The following is a 19,025-nucleotide window of genomic DNA, read 5'->3' as shown; positions in this document are numbered from 1 at the left end:
CCAAAAACCTATGTTGGATATTGTAGGATAGGTCCAGAATTGGAAGCTAATTAGACAGGGGAATAATCATCCATTGATCCAGAGACATACCAGCAAGCCAATTTAAAAGATAAACGTGCCCTGGTATAAATACATTGACTTAACTGAAGAAAAGCAGATGGTGAATCTGGCCCTGGATTTCCCTGGATTTTGTAAAGACTTTTGAGTTTAATGTCAGATCCTGCTGCTAGCAGCCTTCACCAGCACTGAAGGCTCATTGGCCTGGATAAGCATGAAAAGTCCTTTTATCTTTTCCAAAAAAAAAAACTAACTCAAGTTATTAAAAACCCATTTGTGACATGATGCTAAAACATGGTAGCCATTTTTAGCTGAGGTTAAATACCTGGGAGAAGAGTTTAGACCATTAACTGATCCTCCTATTCCTACCCAGATGCAATCCTTAAATTAATATATGAAAATATGTTAATTTTACTAGGGAAAAAAAAAATGTTATTTGGATAAAAGGGTAAAATGGAGTTATTTGATCCCAGGTGGGTTCACCTCTATGCAATGGGGGTGACTGCAGGCAGAGTGGGTGCAGAAGGGCAGGAATACAGCTGTGCTGGGCACAAAAGTGAGCTCCCTTTGAGTAAACATACTCCCCTGTAATCTCAGCAACCATGAAGAAGATGCAAATTACTGATGCAGCACAGAGCTTCCTCCGGGCTTGATGCTGCTCCCTTTTCCTGTTCTCATAGGCCTGCGAGTAGCCGTGACAGTGATACGCTGGATTAGCTTCAGCATCTCCTGCTTCCTGCTGCTGCCTCTCTTCATTTAAATTCTTCTGATGCCGGCTTATCCTTTGGGATTGAAAGGAACAGAAGGTCAAAAAAGGAAAAACCCTGGTTATTTGAGCATCTAGCCCTGCAGCCCCAGAAAGTTTGTAATTAATGCTTCTGTAGGATAAAAGCAGGATTGGGAACAGCAGTTCATAGGAGAGCCTTGCTCACACAAACAGGACTCTGTGGGAGGGAGCTGCACACAAAATGACTTCTCTGGCTGTGTTTCCCAGCTCTTCAGGCACTCCTACATCATTTACCAGTTTATGGAGCACTTGGTGACTTTCTTAGGCTGTGTGTGTTGTGCACATAATGATAAAGGTTACAGAAAGGAAAGGACTTGGACTGCACAGCATGAGGTTTTCAAAAAGTCATACCTCAGGCAAATACTAACCAACTTTGGCGTGGCTTGGAGATAATTCTGTGGGAATTTTCAGTTTTCTATTCCCAACAGCTTTGTCAGGAAGACAATTTAAAAATAAAAATTCTTATATTTTGCAAATATAATTGACTAAAGATATTTCTCTCGTCTCTCTGCATGCAGAACTGTTTCATCTCAAATTTCCACTTAAGTACAAAAACTATCACTGTTCCAGAAGAACATGGAAAATGTTAGCCCAAAAGTTTCAAAGGCATTTCAATAATAATAACAATAATAAAATCAGTTCTCCAATGTACGCTGACCCCTTTGTACCACTGATTTCATAAAAAGGAGAGAGGTTCAGTAGAAGTCGGTCTTTGAACATCACCCAGGATGATTTCCCAGCCAAATCGGATCTGTCACAAAATTTCAGTGCTGTCCTTCTTATCATTTCTGCCTGGGAAATATGGGGTGGGGAAGAGGGACATGGAGTTACATTGCATTGAAACTACAGGAGCCCCTGGATGACCTGGTGCTGCCCAGAGTCTACCCAGTTTATTCTGTGAGGCTCCAAGGTGGTTTGGTTAGCAAGGACAGTCCCTCCTCCATATCTCCCAACCAAGAAGAGCCCAAAGAGAAAAAAAGAAAAAAATCAGCCTGGGAGCATGACATTAAGCTAGGTTTCACTGCCCCTTGTAATGACTTTTCCCCATTCGGGGTAGTGAGGAGTTTTCTTTGCGGCCAAGAAGAGTTGTTTCATCGATGCAAGAAGTAAAGCTGTGCTCTTGGGAAGTACAAGCATCTTAGTGGCTTTCTGTAATGTTTCTGCACTGTTTAGGGAAGTGTAAGGATGCCTAAATTCTTGGATGATTTGTTGGAAAGAAATCATGCTGCCAATCAGCTGTGGTCAATGTCAAGGGAAAAAAAAAGCTGCCCTGAAGTCATAAGCTTTTCCAGCTGCCTTTTGGGGCAGCTGGAGTGGGCTGCAGCTGCTCAGTGGGTCTGAGTCCCACCAGGGCACCCTGTGGCCCTCACCCACCCATGGGTGAGAGCCATTGGGTTCATCACCTCCTCAGAGGTCCTGGTGGAAGAAGAGCTGCCCCACCTGGCCACCAGCATTTTCTCCGCTTCCTTGGCAGCCAAGCACCGCAACTGTAGATAATCAGCATGGATTTGGGTTTGTAAATATTTTTGAGATGTTCCAAGGGTTCAGCTTGTTCCCCTGAGTCAGCTTGTTCCCCAGCCAGGTCACCATGTGGTCTCTGTTTGCTCAGTGGAGGCAACCAATTCCCCCTACGCGCCTCCATGGAGCTTGCGAGAAAGCAGTGACCGATGCCTGCAGACACTGAGTTTTCCTAGTCCCTTTGTCCGTGTTTTTCTTTATTTTCCTCACAACAGCAAATAAACGGGAGCTGAGCTGCCTGGGGAATGGGCTGCCCATCTGGCAGGCTGGGTGCCTGCAGCTAGTCCTTCTCCAGTGCTCGAGTTTTACATCCATCAGGCTCCTCGTGTGCACCATGTCACTTGCACACAATGTTTTGCTGATGAATTAGACTCAGAAGGTACCACAAACTGATTCCTTCCAGATGGCTGAATAAAATACTGTAGTTTTCTCACTTTCCCCTGGAGATCAGGGCATGCGAGTTTTTCTTTCTCATGATCCCCCTCTGGAGTTAACTTCCAGTGCTCTGCAGTTTGCATGTAAAATTAATTTCCCTTTAACTCAATTTTCATCAGCTGGCACTGAATGTTAAAATCATCTTAACGATATGAGTCATGATCCGCTCAACAGCCTGTCAGGGCAGGGATGCCAAAATTACCCCTGTTGATTTCTGAGCCACCAAATCCTTTCCTTGCTGCTAACAAAATGGGTCATTTTCTGACCTCCCTCCCTTTTTTAATCTTCAAGTCTCTTCATCAGCAAACAAAACCTTGGAGTACTGTCAAGGGGTAGGAAAGCACTGTCCACAGATCTTGTTGAACAGATGCAAAAGCAAACAGAGACAGCATAAACCCACAAATGTCACATTTTTCTATCTAAGGGGTGCCTGAATAAAAGCAGCCCGGTTGTCAGAGGTGGCGAACATTTGCTGCTCCCTTTGAACTTGGAGAGCAGCATCCAGCCCCATGAGTCAGGAAGGCTCCTGCCAGCTCCTGTGTGCTACCTCTTTTTTTATTATTATTATTCCAAAAGCAGCCTGCCACTAATTAAAAGAAACCAAGATACGGTTTTATAAATGTGTGAATCAAAAGCTTAAGGTGCAAAGATCAGCTCTGTCAAACTGTAAACCCCTCCTGAGTGTGTTAGAGCAAGATGTAGCCTTTGAGCATCAGATCTCTTCACCAGCACACCACAAGAAGAGTCCCAGATTAAAAAATAATATTTTCTCCATTTCAAATTCTCTTTCCTTTAAAAAAGACAGTCAGGGGAAACATCAGAGAAAGGCACTTACTGAGTCATGCCTGGAAGGGGGGAAGGAGAAAATACTAATACATATTGCAGATTCCACACAGGTCATTAGCAAGAGTTTTTGATTGCAACTTCCTTTTGTTTGTTTTCACTTGATCTATTGGGTGCCTTGATCTACAAGCTGATGGGAATAATTGCCGTCCTCCTAGACCATTATGAGACCCCAGTGAAAAGAGCAAAATGTGGAATCAATGCACTTCCCACAGGAAGGCATCTCCTTCCCAAGGGGAAGGAGTAATTTTTGGTGCCTGAGAGGATATGAAAGTGCCTTTGGAGAAAAAATTATCTAAGCCAAAGTCGCATCCCTTATGCTGATACCACTCTGATTTCAACTGATGCACCAAACTTGAACATTTCCAAGTCATTTAATACCTTTTTACAGCCTGGCCATCCAGATGCTTCTTTTCCTTCCGTGGTATTTTGGACACAAAACAAAGGTAAATATTTATGTATTTGCATACATTGAGATATCTACTAGAAGGTAATTGCACTGATGGTTATTTTATTTAGTCTCATTTTGAGAGTTTGACCATGTATTCATGAATCTACTGTGAATAATTTTCCGTCTGCGTAGCAGCATGACAAGACTTGTACTCAGAACAAAGGTGCTTGTAGTATCCAGCCTCCGTCGTGAGCAGGAGGGGATAGACAAGGACAAAGTACAAGGAAGGAACATGTCCAGAGGGGTTCTTCCCCGGCGCCTTCCTCCAGGCTGCACAAACCTGGCAGTGTGGCAGTCTGGGGCAGCACTGGGAGCTGGCTGAACCACAACTTGCGTTTAATAGCCCTTTACATATTTTTTTTTCTGTACAAAACTCAAAAACTCCAGCCACCAGAATATGCTGGGGGCCACCAATATGGCAGGCAGCTCTGCAGAAAAGGAGCTAGAGTCCTGGTAGATACCAAGTTGAACATGTGTCATCAATGTGCCCTTGCTGCTAAGAAGGCTAACGGTTTACTTGGCTGCAGTGTTACCAGCAGGTCAAGAGAGGTGATCATTCCCCTCTACTCAGCACTGGCAAGGCTGTACATGGAGTACTGTGTCCAGTTCTGGGGGTCCCAGTTCAACTGAGACATGGGCACACTGGAAAGTGCCCAGCAGAGGGGCACCAGTATGATGAAGGGACTGGAGCACCCCTCCTACAAGGAGTGTCTGAGAGCTGGGACTATTCAACCTGGAGACGAGGAGGCTCAGGGGGTCTCATCAGTGTCTATCAATACCTGAAGGGAGGGTGCAAAGAGGATGAAGCCACGCTCTTTCAGTGGTGCCCAGGGCCAGGACAAGAGGCAATTGGCACAAACTAGAACACAGAAGGTTCCACCTGAACATCAGGAAGCACTTTACTGTGTGGGTAGCTGAGCACTGGCACAGGTTGCCCTGAGAGGTTTTGGTGTGTCCCTCCTTGGAAGTCTTCAAAAGCCACCTGGATGTGACCCTGGGCACCCTGCTCTGGGTGTCCCTGCTTGAGCAGGGGTTGGACCAGATGGCCTCTAGGGGTGCCTTCCCACCTCAACCATTCTGCAATTCTGTGATTATGTGAACCTGGCTGATTAAAAATTGGTGAGTTCCACAGTTTCATTATGATTTGTGTAAAAATAATGCATCCTTAAGCTGTCTGGATTATATTATAATTAGTTCTTGTGCTGTTAAAAATAATTAATGACCACTCCCTGGTTACCTTCATCACATCAATCATACTTTTCTGTATCATTGTTATAAACCTTCCACCATCAATTTTCTGAGACTGAGTTAATTAATTTCTGTTTCATAGCTTTTACTATCTTGGCTCTAATTTTCTTTCTGACACGAAGTGGGCATCACTGTACTATGGAGATGGTGTATGGCAGAATTGGGCAGACACAGTCCTTTCTACAAGGTCTTCATAATCACCTAACATGAGGCCAAAAGCAATTGGATGGGTTTTGCTGAGTTCCCCGAGATACTGCTTGGTCTTGATGTCATCTGGCAAGCCAGTATGAAGGAGACATAACCACAGGGCCCACAACAAAAACCTTTCAGAAGTCACAAGAAGCACTTAAAGTTTTCCTCATCATTGGCTTTCACAAGGTACCAGGAGTATTGGAAAACCATTATTTGATGAGGGCTCTTGGGTCCTGTAAGTGTTTTCATATCACCTACAGGAAGACAGAAAAAGAAGAAAATATTTCCTACACATCTCTAATGGAAAATCAGTCTCCACCTGAAGAAGTCATCTCCCAAGCACTCTTGAAACTTTGTGCCTCGTGATATTAGCCCAACAGATAAGAATCAAGTACAAGCCTAAGGCTTCACTGATAGACAGAAAAAACTACCAGTTAATATAATGCTAAAAACTTATGCATAAAGACATGCTCTTAGGTATTTACACAACTTTCCTGCCTTCAACATTACCCTTTTCTTGTCTCTTGTCTCAAAAACTTCCTGTTAGGCAGCTGGGCTGGAGTTAGTAACGGTCAGTTCTTCTGTAAGTCATAGGCCCTTAGCAGTAATGTGGAATAGATGTCAGGGTGATTTAGCAGAGAGCTGCAAAACTATTTCCATCATGTACCTTCAACAGAAGATGTAAAGTAGGGGCAGTTTTGCCACTTTAACTCTGTGCTTTAGACTAAAGGAGATTAAAACTTTGAGTCCATTTGCCTCTATATATGCTGGTCGTTTCATTTCAGTTACAGTAAAATAAAAACATAAACCTTGAGACAAGAAACCTTGAGTTTCACTTGTATGATGGTACTCAAAATCCCACTGTAATGATATATGAAGAACAGAATCATAAATCTGTGCTACATCAAGCCAATATCTAGCTCACAGTGTAGCTGGTACAATCTGATGTAAATCGACTGGTTTATGAGGTGGCATATTGAATATTTCTGGTCAATATTACATTGATCTATTGCCAGCAAGAAATAATCTGGCCTGTTCGGGAAACTGAATTCATGGAAACTTCAGAAATTTGGTCAAGATATTTCCTAGGCCTTTATAAGTGATTGTCTAGATCACTTGATAGATGACCAACATACCAAATGATTAACTCTCTGAAGAATTTATCCTCCCACACCACCACCATTGACTGTTAAAAAACAATAGAAAACTATCATGGGCCTAATTTAAAGAGATGTGATGCAAGTTTAATCTGATTTGACTTACAGACATTTTTTGAATAAGGCAGGAAGTTCTGAATGCTCAGCTTCAGACACTTGTAAAACTATGGTTCATATCCTTCTTGGAGAGTGGTGAAAAGTGGAGCCTCTCACCTATCCTAGGACCAGTCCTGTTTAATATCTTTGTCCATGACCTGGAGGAGGAGGTTGGAGTGGACCCTGATCAAGCTGTCAGATGACTCCAACCCAGGGGTGCAGCTGGGATGACAGAAACCCTGTGAAATTCAGCAGGCAAGGATCAATGCACTTGGAACAGACTTTTGAGACCAAATCTAGAATACTGAGTACAGTTTTGGAGCCCCCAGTGCAGGAAAGATCAATAAACTAGCATGGGATCATCAGGGGCCACCAGGACAGCTGAGGGCTGGAGCACTTCCTCTGAGGGAACAGGACTTATCAAGCCTAAAGAAGAGTTGGCTTCAGGGGAACCCACAAACAGCCTACTGATGTTTTTAAGAGGTTATTGAGAAGATGGAGCTTTATTAATGTGCATGTAGGAAGGATGAGAACAATGATCATAAATTGAAACAAGAGGAGTCCAGACTGAATATAAAGGAAAATAAATAAATAAATAAATAAATAAATAAAAAAACTGTGAGGATAATTCAGTATTAGAGCAGATTCTCCAGAGAAATTAGGCAGTCTATATCCTGGGAGATATTTTCAAGACTAGACTGGATAAACCCCTGAGCAACCCTGTGTGATCTCGGGGCTGACCCTGCTTTGAGCAGGGAGTTGGACCAGAGACCTCCTGAGGTCCCTTCCAACCTGAATTATTCTGTAAGCCTATGGCTGACCTGATTTTCAGGGAGCTCAGCTAAATCCAGGCCCCTTTTAAGAATTTCAAGTTTGGCAGGGGAAGCCTCAATGCATCCAAACCCGCTAGTGACTACTGACAGGCTTGGCATGTGCAAAACACTCTCCCCCACAGCCTGTGTGCAGGGAAAGGGGCCTGTATTCAGACTTCCTACTCATATGATTGAGATAAAAACAGTTTTGTTCCCCGTGTATTGTAATAATGGCATTTATTAAAAAGAAAGAGGCTGGGGGCTGGCAAAGAAAGAGGCAATCTGTGTGCAAAATAGATTCAGTTGAAAGCATTGGAGCTGCTCATTAAGCCTACACACAGGGAATGGAAAAATGTGGTAATTTATACCAAAGGCTAAAATGAGCTTATTGCTACTGATCGGCTTAAGACACCTGAAGCTGTGCCCGCAGCTGGTCTGTGCAAGCCCGAGCACGCAGGCTGCCTCCCCACCACCACGCTGGTTCCCTGGGGTGGGTTGGACGTGGTCCCCGTGCCACTGGGCTGTGAGGGCTTCCCCTGAGAAGCCAAATCTTCCCAGGAGGAAGGAGACAGGAGGCTGTGGCTCTCCCTCCCCATTTCTGGAATAAAAATGGGGGAGGGAAATGTTAATCAGCAGCCCTGTGAAGGAATGATGGACAGGGTTGCTGAACAGAGGCATGGGATGACATGATAGGGAGGGACCACAAAATCAACAAAATGAGAGCTAAATGTGGTCGCCAGCACTTGCGTGTAGGTAAGGAAGTTCATACAAGGCACCATTATGGTTAAATCCCCCCAAAACTCAACATGCTGGGGTGTGTCTATTAAGTGCTTTCACACCAAAGCATGAAGTATGGGGAATAAACAAGATGAGTTAAATATATACTTCAGTTACAGGGCTATGACCTTGCTGGGATCACAGAGACATAGTGGGATGTCTCCTGTGACTGGAGGGCTGCAATGGAAGGGTACAGGCTCTTTCAGAAGGACAGGCAGGGGAGAAGGGCGGGGGGGCCCGCGCCGCGCCCCTTTGCACTCTATGTCTATGAATAAATGGAGTCCCCAGGGATGGATGAGGGGCTGACAAAAGTTTATGGGTCAGGATTAAAGGGAGGGCAGGGAAAGGTGACATAGAGGGGGTCTGTTGCAGGCCACCTGGCTATGAAGACCGAGCAGATGAGGCCCTCTACAGGCAGATGGGGCAGCCTCATGTTCACAGCCCCTGGACCTCAGGGGGGATTTCAAGTGCCCTGCTATCTTCTGGAAGAACACCACCACAGGGCATAAGCAACCCAAGAGGATCCTGGAATGTGTTGATGATAATATCTGTGAATGAGTAATTAGATCTTTCAGTTAATAAAACTTCATTTGACCAAAAAAAGGCCAAGAAGATGTGCAACACAAATGTCAGGTACTTGTATGACATCCCTGTCCTAACAACAAGCCCTGTCTTAGGACACCCCACCCTGCACCATATAAAGGCTTTGTCCAGAGATGTCCATGTATCCAGAGGGAGAAAGGTGCCAAAGGACTTAACCACTGAAGCTGTGCCCACACCTCTGCAAAGTATCAAAAAGTCTCTGAGATTCTTCAGGAACGAAAATGAATTGCAGAATCATGTGACATCTTTTAAAAATATAAATATTACCACAAAAGTCCTCTTGGACAGTGCCATGTATATTTATGGAGCCGTGTACTAATATTTAAATAATAATCCAGACATTGAAATGACTAAAATACGATGGCAGTGACCCCAGTATAGGAACATGGGGAGACAGATTTCCATTAGAACTGACAGTGTTTATGCCAAGTTTCTGTCCTACACTTTTTAAGGGAGCCAAGCAATAAATAACCTGAAAACCAATGAGATAATGGAAATGTCAAGAGGTGCTAAGCTGTAACTGAGCAGCTATTTTCTTTTAAAAATACTTGCTGGTTTGAGTCAAGAGGAAGAATGAAAATAAGTTCAGCTGTAAAACTATTTTGTGATAGACATTTATACTCATTTTTGAAGTCAAGCTACAACACATCATATGTTTTCAGAGGGTCTTTCTTCACTCAAGCAAACATTTACTCATTGGACCTCTGTCACATCAGCTTCAAGCCTAATAGACTATTCGCATAAGTAAAGCTTTGAAAGATCAAGTCCTTTGCAGTATCACTTTTCTTTCACATCAGATAGATTACTTAGACATTCAGGCATGAAGGAGCCTTGAATCAAACATGGTGTCAATAACACTATTATAATTCAGCCTAAAATTGCAGCATAATCCATGAGGTTTTGCATCCTACAATAAATCTACTATGCTTATAAAATGGGTATCAGGAGACAGATTAGTTCAATTCATCACAGATGCAGCTATATCAGGCTGCTGTCTAGTAAATGCGTCAAACATCTACTAAGAAAGTTTGAAAGGGAAAAACAAAACAAAACAACAACAACAAAAAAAACCATTTGGGAAATAGTGAAAGATGTTCCCTGTAGACACCACAAAATTCCCCATACTTCAGCTTTGGCAGCTCATCTGCAGGTCAGCACTCTCATGTTGTTGGCAAAGACAAAGCAATGGCAGAGAAGGAAGCACAGAGCTGTGTTACCTGTCTAGGGCTAAGGAGTACTTCTTGGAGTCTCTTTCGCTCACAAGGCACGCTCGTTCAAGACCCTTTTTGGCAGCCATGAGGACAGTCGGTGGAGCTTTGTTTGTTTCTTTCCCCCCTCAAATGCTCCTTGCTCCGTTGGAAGTAAATGAGGGCAAAAATGTCCTCACAACTTATTCAGAAGTCTCTGCCAAATGTTTTTCAATGAAAAGGTTTTAATAATCTTCTCAATAAACCCATGGCAAGAGAAAGCGGCTTTCCTATTGCTGGTGGCGTCACTAACATGCCAACCAGTAACTCGCTGAGCCTGCGAGATTGGAGGGTTTGGGCCTCCTTCTCTCTCTCTCTCTCTCTCTCTTTTTTTTTTTTTCTTTTCTTTTTTTCCCCTCCATTTTTGATGCCGTGATATGATTTTTGTCATGTGGTGAGCGAGTGTTCTTGCACTTGCTGACTCAGGGTCAAGCACAGCTGTGTGCACACTGACTTACACACACTAAAAGGGACTGAAGCAAACCCATTTGCCTGGAAACAGTCAAAACACCATTTGCCTTTCTGCTTCCTCAGCTTAGAACGAATGCACACTTCTCTTACCCAGCTCGGCACAAGCCTCCTTCATCTAAATGATCACTCTGAAGACTTATTCCTATCCCTGGCACGTTTACTCCTAACATTTCAAACCAAAAGGGACTGCTTATTATTGCCATTTATGGCACAGGTTATTGAAATCTTAATTTTGCCAGAAAGGAACATGGGTTGTTATTGCTGCTTTATTCAATTTGCTAGTCCTGGCTACAGTTGCCTCCAAACACCGTCCTGGGGGATGGAGAAGACCTCAGCCTCACCTCACTCACAGCCTGGCCTCAGACGTGCCCTTCGGAGCTAACAGGGAATTTAGTACTGGCACTGCTGGTGTCTTACCCCATTAGAAATTAATATATTTGAGATTGGAAATAGGCAATGAGAAAATGCTGGGTGCCGCATTTAAAAACCGTGGCTTTTATTGTCATGGGAAGTGTAATATGGACACAGCAAGCTGGGATCTCCCCTCCCTTCCCTCAGCTTGCAGGACATGTGGACATGTACCCTGCCTGAGATTCACATGTCAAGGAGGCATTTCTACATCACATAAATGCAAAATCTTGGTTTTTTGACATCCATCCACATGTTGCCTCCCACATGTCAGCTGTGCTAACACTTCCCTGGAGTCTGCAAGCCAAGGAGCTGATGGTATCTCAAACATGTTTGTGAGCAGCCACTGACAAATGGTAGAAGTATGTGATTTTTTTCACAGTGCATCCATCCTCACTGCCCCTCTAATGTCCTTTTCTCAAGAACATTTTCCCAGGTGCTTATATGAACCTACACACCCTTAAAGCCCCTTTGGTGGAAGAGATTGATTTTCTGACTCATTTCTGGTACTTCCTGGCTTCTTGTGGACATTTGAAAGTTGTTCTTTATTTTTTTATTTTATGTTTTATTTTATTTTATTTTTTCCAGTGGCAGTCACTTACTGGGGCCTGACACCTAATACGGCTGACTGGCAAGACTGGCTTTGAGAAGAATATCAGCTCCCAGGATGAATAGTTTGGACCCAGGGCATCTGCAGAAATGTTACAAAAGTGCTGCATTACTTACCACCCCAGAAATGCCATTAAATAACAATTTCATTCTGCAGCCAAGAGGGAAGAAGGAAGGAAAAGGAAAGCAGCCTTTCCAGCTGTCTGCCCTGGAACTTGACACAGGCTCATAATTCATACGCAACAAGAGCTTCAGCTGGCTTCCAGCCCCACAAATGCCACCATTATTGCAGTGTCATTCTGTGCTTCTCAACTCATCTTTCCTGTAGAAATTACCAGACACCACCATCATGTCACTGATTAGGGATGTCTGAAAAATAAACCTGGGCTGGTGTTTGATTTACACTGAATCTCGGTATTTCAAAGGTGCTAAGCCAAAGTATTAGGTCTAAGCATCCTCAGTTTAAGGAAAATTTAAAATCCACCTCAGAAGATTGCAGATAAAGCCTGTTTCTGTTTCAAATCACTGGAAGCATGTAACTTTTGTTAGTGAGATAGATGGCCTTCCACCATTTTGCAAAAGGGTCTTGAGCCTCAGGTGCATTCCAGCAAAACAAAGCCATAGATCATCCCCAGCATTTAATCCAGACCTTTGTTTTGTGTTTATTGTTGTCAGTGCTGAAGGTTGTGCTTCTCAGGAGACAGGCTATGAGGCAGGATAGAAAGAAATCTCTTCAGAGTTTTCCACAAAGACTTGGGTTTCCTCTTTATGCAGACTCTGAAACTCATTAAGAGAGAGACAGCAGCTGTCTGTGGAATTTCTGCTTCAGAGAAATTATTCAGACCATCTCAATAAATTCATCTTCTGCTTTCAGTAATAATGCAGTTCGTTTCTGAGTCTACATTAGAAATGTCACATAACCAATCATACTGGTTCTAATGACCCTAGTCAAGGACATTTCTCCAAATTTGCATCCAATGCAGACGTGAGGCATCACACTGGCTTTTGCAAATGCAAATCCCTTATCACAGTTATCCAAAATCTCCATCACTAAAAAAAAAATAAAAAATAAAAATAAAAAGCATATCCTTGATCCCATTTCAACGCTAATCAGTTACACTTTAGAAATTAAAAAATAAAACTCTCATCCTGTCCTTATGGCGGTAGATACTGACAGCTTAAATGTAAAGAGGGAAATTCATTATATCTATTAATTGAAAATGCTACTGAAGTCAGACAATTTTACCAGGCATGAGACATCTTAGAGAGCATTGCAAAGTTTTTCTTCACCTTTCTCTGGTGTTATTTCAAGTAGCTCTGCACTTCATTGCCTGCAACCTGGGGATCCAGGCATTTGTGATTTTGGGGCTTTATTATTAGAATTTTTGTATTTATAGTAAGAATACATTTTTTCACCCACATGGAGCTCTGCTGTCTTTGGCTGGAACCTCTCCAGGCATATGTCATTTTGGGATCCAAGGCTGGAGGCCTTCTCTCAAGATAAACTGAGAGAAAAAGCACTTTCTTCTTGTGAAACTAGTAACGCAGTAACCTTTTATAAGTGACTGTCAAAAGGAAAATATCTACCCTGATTTAGAGCCAATTTAAAAATCATTAAAAGGAAGTTAATGTTCAATATTTTAAAATACTGAATTTTTAAGCATCAATATTTTTATCTTGGGTTTGATTGCAATATTTCAAAAGAATAGAGACTTTTGATAGCTGCTGACTATGTCATTACCGAGGGGTAGTTGTCCTCTGCAGTGTCTTAGGTGGGTGTTTCCAATTGCACAAAGTTGCTGGAGAGAAAAAGACTTGACTTTTCAGACCCTTGTCAAAGAGATTAGAGTTTGCACTGGGAGTGGGGATCTAGAAGAGATAGACCTGGTATCATTTTGTGTTGTACAAGTAAAAGTCTATGCTGCTACCAAACCGAAGAGGAATTCTCCCACAGGCTGGAGCCTCAAGTCAGGAGCATCAGACACCTACTTCCCACAAAAGGAAGTGTCTAAGCTCTTAGGCTCCTGGTGAAGCCAATGGTGTGAGACAGTCCCTCCAGGGCTTAGACAGGCATCCCTGGAGAAGCTCAAGACCTTGCTTTGGATAGAGGGAGTCCCCAGGGTGCTCAGGCTTGGCAGGGAGCATAAAAATAAGTGAGGAGATGTGGGATGTATCTAGACCATATATATATATGTATAGAGGTCCTGAAGGACACCACAGATACAAACATTGCACAAATGGCATATGGCTGATGGCAGGCCTCTTGAAGGTCTTTTTTCCCTCCCAGGTGTCATATGAATATGGGTCTAATCTGGACAGTCACTGGAAAAAATAAGGTTTAGCACTTTTTGTCCTTTTTATCTTATTTATTTGAGCTTTCTATTTTATCTTATTTTCCTAGGGCCAACATTTCGAAAGTGCTCCGGATAAGCTTCCAGCGTATCAGCTCTCATGGTTGAATCCACATTGCCCAAATAACCCAGCTCTCATTAAGTTCCTTGGGCAGACCAGACCTTGAGAAGTAAGCAATGCCAAAAAATGTTATTTTGATACGGCTGCTTTGCTTTTCTGAGACTCTGGCAAGCTACATTGGTGTAGGAGTGTCCCAAAAGTCCTGTTCAGTAGTAGCAAATAGGCTACTCTTAGAAAAGGTTTTTCATTCTAGTCCATAGCTTAAAAGAAAAGGACAGTACAGTTGAAAAACAAATGCTAATGACTCCTCAAATGTTATTGTCAAAGCGTGCGTCAGCCTTTGTTATAAAAATATATTATTATCTTTCTCTGAACACTAAGTGTTTTTCTCTCTCTCTCTTTTCCATTGCTATTGCAAAAGGCTTCTGCTTGTTTTTGTTTTTATGATGTCTGAAGTTGGTTGGGGAATTAAGCCTGTAATTGCATTGCTAACAAGTATTTCTTAGATACATTTATTTTTCCTTGGGGAAAGAGACTGTTAGGAAGAGAGTACACATATTTTGGCAGCAAAAGAGACAGCTATGACATTTGGTTCCTAAGTTACTACCTGGATATCATTTTAATTGTTTTCTTCTCATAATAAAATATAAGAACTTCACTGCATTAGTTCTTTTATTATACTTGCAACATATATTTTGTTGTCATGCTCTTCCTAAGTGATTTGGGTCATGAAGGTACATTACAATATATACTGAGAGCCAGTTTGTTAAAGACACAAGGAGATCTACATTATTTCTCACCGGTGCAAAACTAATTGGTTTTTCCCAGCTATTGCATATATATATTTATTTCCAATTTTGTCATCCCTGTAATTGCAGCTTGAATTATGAAAAGGACGGAGCAACCTGGTAAAAAACATTTCCAGGGACATCCTACATAAAGGCATCCCAGAAACCAGGATCTCTCAAGCCTGCCAAACAACGATGGTGTTCAAACAGTGCCCATGTCCTACTTGCTTGTGCCATGCAGGCATTTACCATTCCTCCAGCACTTTTTCATTCCTGGAGGACTTCTAAAATTTTCTTTGCAAAAATATGTAATGTGAGATCCACAGGCTGCCTTTATCCACACCCAGTGTGAATTGAAGGCTACTATTACTACTGCAATCAATGGGTTTTATGAAGATTTAGCAACATAGTTAACATGCAGTCTGGTGAGGAGTGACAGCCGGACTGGCTGTAAGCCAGGACAAAAGGAGTCCGCCACACTTGCCTCAAGGAGCAGCAGGCAGCTGTGTCTACAGACCAAAGGACGATGTCCAAGGTAGTCATGCAAGCTTTGAACTCAATTCTGGCACTTTGGAGAGCACACGGAAGATCTAAACATGCTGTTCCTCCTGTTCCTGGTGGAGGATGAAAGGCCCAGAGCAGTGCCCAAGCTGGGAGGTCAGGAAACCAGGGCTGGCATTTCAAATGTTTGAGAACTGTGAGACTTTGAAAAACTGAGTTGTTTTTGTTTACTCCCTTTCCAATTTCTGACCGTGTTCAATGTGCACAGAGCCTGCAACACCCCAGCTGGAGAGTGAAGGCTCCCCAGCCACAGGAGTGCATCTGCCTCATTTCCCCGGGATGTCATGGCTAAAGCCTGCTGGTGAATTACAGCCCACATAGCTCTGTCTCCTGCAAATTGTTGCCTGGGTAAGATTTTCTCCACAGCCACAGATTTTTCTCTTCCCATTTCTGCTAAAGAAAAAGTGGAAAGTCCAGTGTGAGTCCAGGGCTGGGACTCCAAAGCCTGTCACTCTTGCACTACATTGCAAGATGTACCCCATGCAGTGATGCAGACATCCAGGGGTCCCAGTGGGTCTCATTGGCTGCGTTTCAAGGCAGACACCTGGGAGGGATAAAGAGATGTCAGCCCTAGAGCCTGAAGTCCTCAGCCCATGGAAATAGTTGAAAGACTTCTAGTTTAGGGAAGCAAAGTACACTAGACAAGCTATATTTTTAATGGTATTTTCCACACATGCTTACCTCTGAGTTGCCTACATAAGCCTGTTTCCTGCCTAGGTTCTCTGGATGCCTTTTATGTGGTGCATATACGGCATCTGGAAATTAAATGAAGAGTTAAATAATGGCTCTCTTGTGTACGGAGCACAGTAAAAATTACACAGCGAGTTTTTATAACTTTTTTTTAATATAATAAAGTTAAAGAGACTGAATGCTGGTTTTATGATATGAGATTTCCAGATTGCTCCCAAGCCAGCAACAAGCTATTCATAATCTTTTATTATAGCATTGTCATGATGACTATAATCAAGTCCCTGAGCTACCTGATGATACCAGGGATAGCATGAAGCTGGTAAATACTGATAAGTTTGCATTTAATATGACATTTATAGAGTCTGGTGCTTGCCTCTTCTAATATTAAAACTCCTGTTGATAAATTTGGATCTGGTTTCCTCTTTTCAAAGGATCCAGGTTCTATAGATATCCTTAGGATAACAACATATGAGCTGATTTGGTAAAATATGTGTTAGTGTTCCTAATTTATATATATATATATATATATATATATATATATCCACCAGCCTCCTTTCTCACTTTGCCACTGCTCAGAATTTCAAATACTAATTAAAAATTTGTTCTAAGCAAAATCTGGCAGGACAATATCATGCTTGCTATTACAAAGGTAAGATCAGGTAAGATCAGGTAAGATCATGCTTGTTATTACAAAGATTGGTTGTATTTGCTTACTAGATCAAAGACTTTTCGTGCATGCCAGTGTGTTGGAGATTTAGCTGGGTCCAGATTCCTGCATAGCCTCTGGGCTAAACTTATACCTAGGGGTGAATCGGAGGGTTCAATGTGATGCCCTGTCCCCTGAGTTCCTAGTGTTTTGATGTGTCATCTGCCAAAATAGGCCTTCTACTGGGGATTGAACACATCAGTAAATGAATTGCTCCAGGTCAACTGTGTTCTAGTGCTACACAGATAACAGCTTCTCACAGCCATGAGGTCTGCACATAGAAAATGTCAATCCTCTCCATTCACTAGCAACAAAACCAGAACTGCCCTTTCTCCCTTTCAGCCCTATGTCAGGACTGTTCATTTCTGTATGGCTTACTTGTAGTTTTCTAGCCTCTTCTTAAAATCCTCCAAGGTGGATATTCTTCATGCAGTCTATTTCTGTGCTTAATTACTCTTACTATTAGAAAGCTTTTCCTAGTGCCTAACATAAAGCTAGCTGTAATTTAAGCTATTATTTCATAACGGAGAATTAATTCCTTCACCCTCCACAGCTACCCTTAGTGCTCTGGAAGCGGTAATTGTGTCTCTGTGCTCCTTCCCTTTCAGCAAGCAGCTCTGATTCCTCCAGGCTGTGGTTTTGGACTGTTCCCACTGTTCTCCCATGGATGCTCACCAGTGGCTGCATCGCACTGGAGCTGCCACGACCGGGAGCGTGCTCCAACTGGGGCCATGCCAGTGCTGGAAGAAGAAAGGTTTCCACCATGTGTGTCATAGACAAAATCCTGCTTATATATCTCATGGCAGGAGATGCCTCTCTGGAAACAAGATAATGTTGTTGACTTTGGTTCACCTTCGGATTTACTTCGTGTTCCCCCACCAAGGCAAATCTTCTTCTGTTATCAGGTGCTTACCTGATGATGATTGTCGCATATTTGAGTAGATGATTACCTCTAGATGTGTATAAAAACCTTTCACTTTTTCACTTGCTCAGATAGAACTGCATCTTTTTTTTGTTTGTTTGTTTGTTTGTTTGTTTGCTTTAATCATTTGTCCAATTTGTCAAAAGTATTCTGAATTCTAATCCCATTTTCCAGTCTTCCAGGTAACACTTTCCAGATGGAGGTCATCTGAAAAATTAATAAACATATTCTGTATGCCACTGTCCATAGCAATAATGCAAATGCTGAATAATGCTGGTGCAGGACAGACTGCAATGAAACACTGACTTAATGAACTAAAGTGATTTAAGGTACACAGTTTGCGACTGATGTTGTACAATTAACCAGGAACTCACAGACATGGTTACCTACATAAGGCTATGGCAATGCAGTAATGTGATAATATACAGCACTATAATGCAGCATCCAAAAAGCTACCATTGCTTCTGCAATTCTGGCAGAAGCAGTGGTAGCAGAGTGAAAAACCGTGGAAATGACAAATTAGTCCTTATTTTCTGTCAGATGTATAACCACTTTCCTGAACCACATTATGACCAGGATAATAGATGGTATCCTGGAAAATGTCCTCAGGATTTTCTTTAACACCTGTACTCAGGAACATGGGGAAATTTCTAGTCTGCATCTGATATTTTTCTGAAAGTGGGCCTTTCACATTTGCAACATGATGAGGACTTACGACAAGGCTTCACCATGTTTTTGGTGGCTGTATCTCCCCATCAATACCCTGCCTGGTACCGAGCACACATTCCTGCTCCTGTCACTCTGCAGATACCTCATTTGCATCAGGCTTTCTTCTGTCTTGAAACACAGCATTCTTCAGCTTTTCTACAAGGCATGCGGTAGTTTATTTGTTTCCAAAAAAATGTAGCTTAAGCACACATTAAAAATCCATTGTTTATTTCTACATATTGTGAATTAGGCAAAGCAAGGCGGAAAAAATATCCCCTACACACTTAAGAATCTTTTCTGTTGAAAAGAATGTAAGGGAAAAAAAGAAGAAAATTTGTTCTGAAATCCACTTTGTTTTATTTGCAAGGTTATTTCTCTTTAGAAAATAAAAGATGTTTCAGATGAAATTTTCGAGTGGTTTTATTCAATGTCATATCATCTGCCTCTGAAATCCCTGTAATGACCTTTGCTGTGGCAGTTCTTGATCAGCCGACAGCATATAATGGCTTAATACATGAACTGAAGCA

The 19,025-nt window shown here is 42.3% G+C and overlaps 1 protein-coding gene across 1 annotated transcript in view; it reads right to left on the bottom strand.

The window, feature by feature from the left end:
• SLC30A8 (solute carrier family 30 member 8) overlaps nt 1-17,822 on the bottom strand; it is a 36,341-nt gene extending 18,519 nt beyond the window's left edge. The window contains exons 1-5 of the mRNA XM_035317228.1: nt 17,782-17,822; nt 17,426-17,608; nt 16,154-16,227; nt 2,219-2,331; nt 680-839 (exon numbers count right to left, since the gene is read on the bottom strand). Coding sequence (XP_035173119.1) covers nt 680-839; nt 2,219-2,331; nt 16,154-16,227; nt 17,426-17,608; nt 17,782-17,800 — 549 coding nt within the window. The 5' untranslated portion in view covers nt 17,801-17,822. The remainder of the gene's footprint in view (nt 1-679; nt 840-2,218; nt 2,332-16,153; nt 16,228-17,425; nt 17,609-17,781) is intronic.
• Between the last annotated feature and the right edge of the window lie 1,203 nt (nt 17,823-19,025).

Source organism: Oxyura jamaicensis, chromosome 2 (genome assembly GCF_011077185.1).
Source record: "Oxyura jamaicensis isolate SHBP4307 breed ruddy duck chromosome 2, BPBGC_Ojam_1.0, whole genome shotgun sequence".
Lineage (NCBI taxonomy): Eukaryota > Metazoa > Chordata > Aves > Anseriformes > Anatidae > Oxyura > Oxyura jamaicensis.
The sequence above is the reverse complement of the archived record's forward strand: the minus strand, read 5'-3'. Positions and strand labels throughout refer to the sequence as shown.